At 56.5% G+C, this 8657-nt stretch overlaps 1 protein-coding gene across 2 annotated transcripts in view; it reads right to left on the minus strand.

Annotated features, from left to right (window-relative positions):
- KCNC1 (potassium voltage-gated channel subfamily C member 1) overlaps positions 1-8393 on the minus strand; it is a 45095-nt gene extending 36702 nt beyond the window's left edge. For both annotated transcript variants that reach the window (NM_001113281.1, NM_001013605.1), the window contains 1 exon segment: positions 7792-8393. In NM_001113281.1, the coding sequence (NP_001106752.1) occupies positions 7792-8361 (570 nt within the window). In that variant the 5' untranslated portion in view covers positions 8362-8393.
- Positions 8394-8657: the final 264 nt, after the last annotated feature.

Raw genomic sequence — 8657 nt, forward strand, 5'->3', positions numbered from 1 at the left:
GTAAACTCTGGGAGTTGGTGATGGACAGGGAGTCCTGGTGTGCTGCGATTCATGGGGTCGCAAAGAGTCGGACACGACTGAGCGACTGAACTATCTTCCAAAGGGGAACTATAGCCTGAAGGGACAATGGGACCTGCCTATGGGAGCCTGGTTGGCTTAGTGGCCTGGCTACAGATCTTGTTCTGGGGTAGCTGCCTCATGCCCACAATGGGGGTCCTGTCTGCGGCCTCTTCTCTCCTCGTCCCTGGGCTGGTGCTAAGCCCCAGGCCCCCAGGAGTGACCCACTGACTGTCAGCTCAAATCAGGCAAGCCTGTGACTTCTTGCCCAACCCAGACCCTGTACTCCCAAAGGAGTCAGTGAGGGCAGGAGCAGTCAGGCTAAGCATTAGGGACCTGGGGGAATGGATTTTCGGTTCAGCAAAAACTAGAAAGGCTACTGGGAGAGGGAATAGATGAGCAAAAACCTGGAGGCTGGACTGAGGTTCAGATGATGAGGTCAGGGAGGAGCCAGGCGGAAGGGAGGAGCCTGGCAAAAGGGAGGAGCCTAGCAGAAGGGAGGAGCCTGGCAGAAGGGAGCAGCAGGACCCGTGGCCGGCTTCCAGAGCAGAAGGCCTTGAATGCGGAGCTGAGGAGGAGCCAGCATGCTCACCAGGTGTCATCTCTCGCAGGATAGCTTCTGATCCTCCCAAGCCCCCCAGTCATTTCCCGGGGCCTGCATGGCTGGCAGGGGCAGGAGAGGCACCTTCTGAAAAGTCTCTTTCCAGGGGCTGCCAGTGCATCATCTTACCCCACCAGGCTGGGCCTTCACCTGCCATGGTTCAGGGGCCAGAACTGCAGAGCAGGATTCCCAAACAGGTTTCTGGGAAAGAGAGTTTGCTGAAGGAGGAAGGAAAACAGAAGGAAACCCAAGCCCGGGCCACGGCCAGCCACAGCCCCCAGTACCCTGGAATAACAACAAGAAGCGGTACTGAATAGTGGTTATGGACGGAGCTCCGGGGTCAGGTGGTCCCACAGCTAAATGCTGGTCCACTACTCAGGGTCTACAATGACCTTGGAAAGGCTACTTAACCTCTCTGAGCTGCAACAGCCTCATCTGGGACATTGGTGTGATAATAATGGTACAGCTCCATGGGCATTCGTATGACAATTGAATGAGAATACGTAAATCAAATCCTTAAGGCTGTCTGATACATAGTAAGTGCTTTAGTAAATAAAGTGCATGTGTGCTAAGTCGCTTCAGTTGTGTCTGACTCTGTGTGACGCTATGGACTGTAGCCTGCCAGGCTCCTCTGTGTGTGGCATTCTCCAGGCAAGAATACAGGAGTGGGTTGCCCTTTCCTGCTTCAGGAGATCTTCCTGACCCAGGGATTGAACTTGAGTCTCTTAAATTTCCTGCATTGGCAGGAGAGTTCTTTACCACTAACACCACCTGGGTAGTAAACAGTAGCCATTAGTACGTTGACTCAAGGAAGGGGCTTCTGGAAAATTTGGCCTAGGGGATGAATACAGGATCTGGGCCAAGTCTGGGTTGACTGGCTAAGAGAGGTCTCTACCAGCTGTACTGGGCCCTGGGAGGCAAGTGGGGAAGGGAGGAAGGAGGGCACCTAACTGCTGCCCAGGTGGAATTTAATATTCTCTTAAAACTGAGAGAGCAAATAAATACAAATGGCCAGCCCTTAGGCCAAGAGGCTTGGGGTAGAGTTTGAGCCTCGTTGATGGGCTGTGTGGTCTTAGGCAAGTGTCTTCCCTGCTCTGAGCCTGATTTTCCTCTGCCGGATGAGGGCAGTAGCTAGAGGTGGCCTGGCAGCACCCAACAGTCCTGTGCATATGAAGGGCAGTCCCTCCCCTCAAGTTGTTCTCCGGCACTAGGGTTGGGCATCTAACCGTCTCTGGAGCCTCCTAGGTTCCCCTTTCCCTGGAGCCTGCACCCATGGTGTGGCCAGGCTGGCCCAGGGCCCATGGGAGGCCGCAGCTTGAGGCCCTGACCTTTCGGTCCAGAGTGAATACACTGGTCATGGGACTGCTCAGAATAGTCATAGCACTATATTCAGCTGTCTTGGGAGGCCCCGAGATCCTTGGTCCAGGTGGTGGGCCCTGGAACGAGCCCCCACCAGCTCCCTTCACCGCCTCTGAAACAACATACTTCTCTCTCTTGGAGGTTCAGGCCAGTCTCCTCTAAAGCTCTGGCACATTCTAGACTGCCCAGAGTTAGGGAGCACAGATTCCTGCCCCTGGAGGGCCAGACCCCGGCACTCGCTGAAGTGTTGTAAGGTGGACGGGGCTCCCAGGTACGGAACCAGGAGTTGAAGACCTGAGTTCCTAAACCAGCCCCCTAACTTGTTCACTGGGACCTTGGACAAAGCACACCTCTCTGGGCCTTGCCTTCCTCATCTGTTTCAATAATGGCTCCTATTAAACTGAGTATATAAGAAGCTTGGATTCTGGAGTAGGAGACAGATTGGAATCAAGCAAGACTGCTAATGAGCATTTTATTACACACTAGATTGCTACTTTAAAGGGAAGGACTCTGGTCCTAGACCCAGCCTGTGGGGTCCAGAAAGGCATTTCCAGGGAACTGAGGTTTGAGGAGGGGTTTCAGGGAGAAAGAGGGGCAACTCAGGAGGAAAGAGTGCTCCAGAGGGAACAGCATATGCAAAGGCCGTGAGGCAGGGGGACCTGTCACGTGCAAGAAAATGAATTGCGGCCGGGATGACTGAAGCTCATCTGATGTAATGGAGAGAGCCAGGCCGGAGGAGCCTAGAGAGACAGGCCGGGCCCAGGGGACCACAGAACGGGCTGGGGAAGCACCGAAGGGTTTCAAGAAGGCAAGGCTGTAAGCTGACAGATTTGTGAGTTGAAGAGATCTCTGTGGCTTACAAGTGGAGGGTGACATGGAAGGGCCAGGGGCTGGAGGCAGGACAGGAGTCAGGAAGCTGCAGGAAGCTGGGCCGGGGGGACACAAAGATGGCTGGAAACCAGGATAGTAGGCTTAGGACAGAGGGCAAAGGGTGGAGTCTAGAGAAAGTCATGGAGTGAAATGCTAATCCAACCAACAGGAGTTTAATAACAGAAGCCAACATTTATTGAGCACTGACTACATGCCAGGCCCTGTGACTTGGGGCTTTCCACCAACATGTAGATAACTCAGTTCATCTTTCCATCAACCCTCTGGGACAGGTTCTATCATTATGCCCATTTTAGAGGTGAAGAGGCTGAGAAGCTGACCAGAAGACACTCGCTTGGTGACTTTCATTACTGGTTGGGGAGCTGGCGCAGGGGAGGCTGTCTACCATTCAAAGACACGCGGACACCTGTCAAAGCATTGTGAGAAGGTGAGGAACACCGGATGGGGGACACAGTATGGTGAGGAGTGCTTAGGGTGGCCAGAGGGGAAGGCACCAAGCCCTTCTGCCCTGCTCATGGGTCTCCTTCACGTGTTTCCATGACTCAAAGTGGGGCCCAGACCTGGGGCAGTGTGCTCTGAAGTGGGGGCGAGCTGCCCAGGAAGTCCCTATTAGCACCCCTGTCCCCAGTCCCTCCACATGCCAAGCCAAGATCCCAGTGTCAGCTGGGACCCAAGGGAGGGCCAAAGTTTCTGGCTGGGCAATTCATCCCAGCTGCCAGGTGAGGATCTGTCCCAGAGAGTTGGGGGAGAGGAGGACTACATCAGGTTCCAAACAGGTGGGGACAAAAAGAGAGATGGAGACCTGGCATCAGAGGAGAGCTGGGCAGTGGGGTGGGTGGGGGTGGGGCTTCCCAAGCTTGGGGTCACTGGCACTTCTTTGTCACTGCAAAGTCAAGTGACTTTGGGGGAGAGATGTCCACACAGACACACACACGCACAGGACACTCTGGTCTGCAGCACAGGGCACACCACTGGTGATGTGTGACCTGACACCGAGCAATGTTCCTGATGACAACATGAACATCAAAGATAAAAGCCAAGAGCCTCCGACCTGTGCTGGCCCCCAGGGGAGAGAGGAGGGCAGTTTTCAAGGCTGAGCTGCCCCAGGCTGCTCCCATGTGACCCTGCCTGCTCCCACACCTCCACAGTTTTGCATGCTAGCACTGCTGTTCCCTGCCATCTGCCTGGGTAATTCCTACTTGCTCCTCAAAGTCCGTCCCTGAGTTACCTCCTCCGGGATAGTTCTTACTCTCACAGTCCCAGGAAGCCCCTTCACGGCACTTACCACAAAGTGTCGTCGTCATCTTTTGCTTGTGTGTATCTGGGGCGTGACCCCTCGTGCCAAAGGACAAGTTGGGCTCATCCTGCCCCAGCTCACCTCCCTACCCCTCACTCCCTCAGCCTGGGAACCCAGGAACCAGTAGGAGAGAGGGGCCAGCAAACCAGCAGCTCTGGCCAGCACTGTCACCTCCAAAGAGCTCAGATGGAACCTCCCACCGCCTAGTTAGCCCGTATCTCCCAGGGCCACCACTAAGGCCTGCAGTGGGGTGGCCTCACTGTGCACCAACAACCAACTGGCCTGGGCTAGAGCAGTGTTTCCACTAAGGATGGAAAATAGGGGGCAAAACCACTCACTAAGGTGGCCAGAAGTCCCAGGAGATGAAGGCAGCAGGCAGGAAGCGGGTCTGAGTTTCACCTCCCTCAAGGCACACACACACAGGTAACCCAAAGCCCCTCTCACATACAAGTCCACACAGCCACACTGACACCAGGTTCCCGCACACAGTTCCTGCCTCACACGCGCCTCACATACACACAGGGTCTCTGTCACACACATAGAGTTCCCACCCCACACAGCCTCTCACACAGATGGTCTTGTGCACGCAACCTTACATGCAGAGCTTCCCAGTGTCCCACCCACCACACACAGAAATACACTCACCTCAAGTCTCTCACACCCTCCCCAAGAATCCTTCTCTCTCACACATGCACAGAGCATCTTTCGGACATATACAGTCCCCCCTCTCTCTTATATACGCACTCTTTCCCACACAATCTCATTCTCACACACAAAGTCCATCTCTCAGAACCCACAGAATCTGTCTTTTTCACACTCACATGGGATTACTCTGATACAGAAACACACAGAATCTCTCTCACGTAGTCAGTCTCAACACACACACCCGCCCCCAGAGTCTCACTCACACATGCTTTTATTCTCATGTGGCCTTACACACACATACACACACACACACACATGAAGAACCTCTCACATCCACACAGAATCTCTCTTACACAGATTCTCACACATACAGCTTGTCTTTCACACACATCTACAATGTCACACACAGGATTGTGGTCTGGAATCCTGAATAAACATTTGAATCCCGACACAGCAATCTGAGGCGGCCTGGGGCCCGCGAGGGGGAGGGGTAAACAAAGGTGAGGGCGGCCGAGGAGCCGAGATGGAGGAGGGAGAGCGGGCGGGCAGCCGGCTGGGCTCTGCGCAGATGAGCCGCAGAGAGGCAGCGCAATGCAGCTAGGCCGGCCGGGTGTGCAGCGGGAAGCCTGGGTTCTAATCCAGGCTCTGCCCTCACTTCCTGTGTGCCCTTGGGCAGGCCCCAGTGTCCTCAGCTGTCACCCGAGGGAGCTGGAACAACTCTATGTGGCCACTGGGGAAAGAATGTCGCACAGATAGGCTGAGGGGGGCACCTTCTAAGCACCCCACCCCACCCCCAACCACTGCTCAACTTTTCCCTCAGTCTGCTCTTCAGTGGACGCTGGAGAGAATCAGGACTTTTCTGTAAGATTCTTTAGCCAACCGCCTTTAGCCAACTCTTGTATCTGCATGGGGGAATGGCCAGTGGGAGGAGATGGACAGGGCAAGGGGCTAAATATGTCCCACATGACCCCTGCCTATCCTGAAACTCAGGGGCTAGGGTCAGAGCCTGAAGCTGACCCCAGGAGTCGGGTGGGGGGACTCAGCCTCTTGGTAGAGCGCCAGGAGGTGGAGAGGACCATATGGAAGTTGGGCCTACTCTTTGCTTCTGGGGCCAAGGGGGTGGTGGTGGTGGTAGCAAGATGCTTCCCAAGGTCAAATGCAGGCTAATGGGCAGCTGCTCTAACCTAGGCCTCTACTCCCCTTGCCCCCTGCCCCCACATGCCCCAGTTCAACCTCCCAGTCCCCTTTCTCCTGCCCCTCCTCACAGCTCAGCTACAGCTTCCAGTTACATAATCCCCTGGCTATGGTGGCCTCTGTCAGGAGAGGGGAGGAGGGAGACCTCTGAGGATCCCAGTCTCCTCTGGAGATGGCAGGGAGCTGGTGGCCAGCTGAGTGGAGGACGGGGTCCCAGGGGACTTGGGTCCTAGTACACCATGGCCTCTAACTCCCTGGGTGACCTTGGGCAGGCTCCTCAAAACGGAGGGTTTAACTATCTCCCTATTACTGCACGTCCACACACCCCCTCCCCGCCCCAAACACACACACATATCTGATCTAGGATTTAATATATAAGACCTGTTGCCCTCTCCCTCAGATGCTAAAACACTGAGTGTTTGATCTCAGTAACACGTCCATCAGGCCTGTGCCTAAACACAGCCTTTTCCTGCCGTGGAAGCTTCCGTGCCCCTGGTCCCTTCTCCCCACTGAAGTCAGCCGGGGAGGCACTCCTGCTCCCTCCCCTGCCAGAACCTCCATCCCCAGTTCGAGGGCAGGAGGGAAGGGGTGTGGAGCAGTAAAGGAGATAGGGCATTGAAGGTAATGTCTTGCCTGGGAGGGGATTAGGGGGTGGCTCACACACTGGGGAGGGACTCTGCTTTAAATTCCCAACTCTGACCCTTCCCCTCTGTTCAGATCTCTGAGGGCAGAGCCTAGCAAAGGCAAGAGGGGTTTCTTCCAGGGTAGGTGGCTGCTACCCCTGTCTCCCTTTTGGGCTCAGTGAAGCAGCAAAGACCCTTAGAATTCACCAGGCCCCCTCTCTCTCTTTACATTTGAGGGAACTGATTGGAGAAGCCATTTGATGGGCCTGGGTGGGCAGCAGGGTACCCTTTCTCCCTGGCAACAAGCTGCTGTCACTAAAGGGGAGTGGTTGATGAAGACATACCTCCCTCTCACACCCCTGTAGATGCCCTCCCTGTCCGGACAGGTCCTAGAGGAAGCACAGGCAGAAGCCCAGAGGACCCCTCCAGCCATCTCTTCTTTTGACAAGAAAGAAGGGCAGGCTCTGTTTCTAGGAGCAGGTCTCAGAGGGATCACACCCTCCCCCAGCTCCACCATCTATCAGTTAATTAGCCATAAAGACTGCCCCTTGATCATCTCCCTGGGATGCTCTGAGGCTGCTCCGCGGGGTGGGGTGGTCTATCTCACACAGCAGATCAGGTCTCAAGCCCTCTTCTGTGGGCCCTGGCTGGTCCCACATGCACCTTACCTGGGAGAGAGGAAGGACTCCTACTTCCCTCCCCACACCAAAATCTAAAGGACAGTTCAGAGCTTCACCCTGTACACCTGCAGAGATGGTGATGTGCATGCACAGGCACGCCTGCACACTCAAACATACACACATGCTTGCTCATTCTCACCACATACATTACCCACCCAAATATACACCACCACACTTACATAAATATGCGCACACTATCAACTCATGCACACAAACACACCCATTCATACTCACTTATACATATGAAATTCAGAAATACACAGACCTTTACATGTGTACAAAGCTAGCCACCCTTGAGGAGAGTCACTGTCTCTGTCACACGCGCACAAACATCCTCCTTTCTGCTTTGACTCCGGGGCACCAGTTCTCGGATCCAACCCTGCCCGCGGGAGGCAGAGAACACTGCCTTCCCCGCCCCACTCTTCTCATGGCTAAGTTGTCACTTACCCTCGCGTAGCGGGATGAGTAGGGGTCCTCGAAGAGGGCCCAGATGCGCGGCTGCCAGCGGCGCCAGAAGCCGCCAGGCCGTCCGTCTGGGGAGTCGCTGAGCGCCAGGCGCTTGGTCATCTCCAACTCGTCCTCGCCGTCGCCTGAGTCGCCGGGGCCGTCGGCGTCCGCGTCGTCCGCGCTGTTGTCCAGGGGCGCGCCGCCGAAGCTGTCCAGCGCCTCCTCGGCGTCGCGGTGCTGGCGGTAAGTCATCCAGCAGCAGGGCTCCACGTCGGTCTCGTCGATGCCCCAGAAGGCCAGCTCCTCCTCGTAGAGTGGCCCGCACACGTCGGCCGGGCAGTGCAGCTTGCCCGTGCGGTAGTAGTTCAGGATGTGCGCGAAGACGCCGGGGTGGCGGTCGAAAAAGAACTCGTCTGCGCGCGGGTCATAGTCGAAGTGGCTGTGGGCGTCGGGCTCCGCCAGCCAGGCGAGCCGCGTGCCGGGCAGCGTGCGCAGCGTCGAGCGGTACGTCTGGTGGCGCGTGCCGCCCACGTTGATCACGATGCGCTCGCTTTCGTCCCCTTGGCCCATCGCGGCGCCTCCTTAGGCATGGCGCGGCCCAGCGACACCCATGGGAGCGGCCGCCAGGGGGAGTTGGCGCCGGGGAGGGGGGCGCGCGGCCTCCTCCCCCCTCCCCCCAGCCGTCGGGGGGACAGAGGACCGGGCTCCGGCTACTCCGAGAGCAACCCAAGCCCTTCAGGGCGCTTCCTGTCGGGTGCTGGTTCAAGGGAGTGTGCGCGGGATCCCCAGGGTCTCCGGGCGCCAGATGTGGGAGGGAGCTAGTCCGGCTGCGGAGGAGGCAGAGGAGGAAAGAAGGGAGGGAGGGA

This window comes from Bos taurus, chromosome 15 (assembly GCF_002263795.3).
Source record: "Bos taurus isolate L1 Dominette 01449 registration number 42190680 breed Hereford chromosome 15, ARS-UCD2.0, whole genome shotgun sequence".
NCBI lineage: Eukaryota > Metazoa > Chordata > Mammalia > Artiodactyla > Bovidae > Bos > Bos taurus.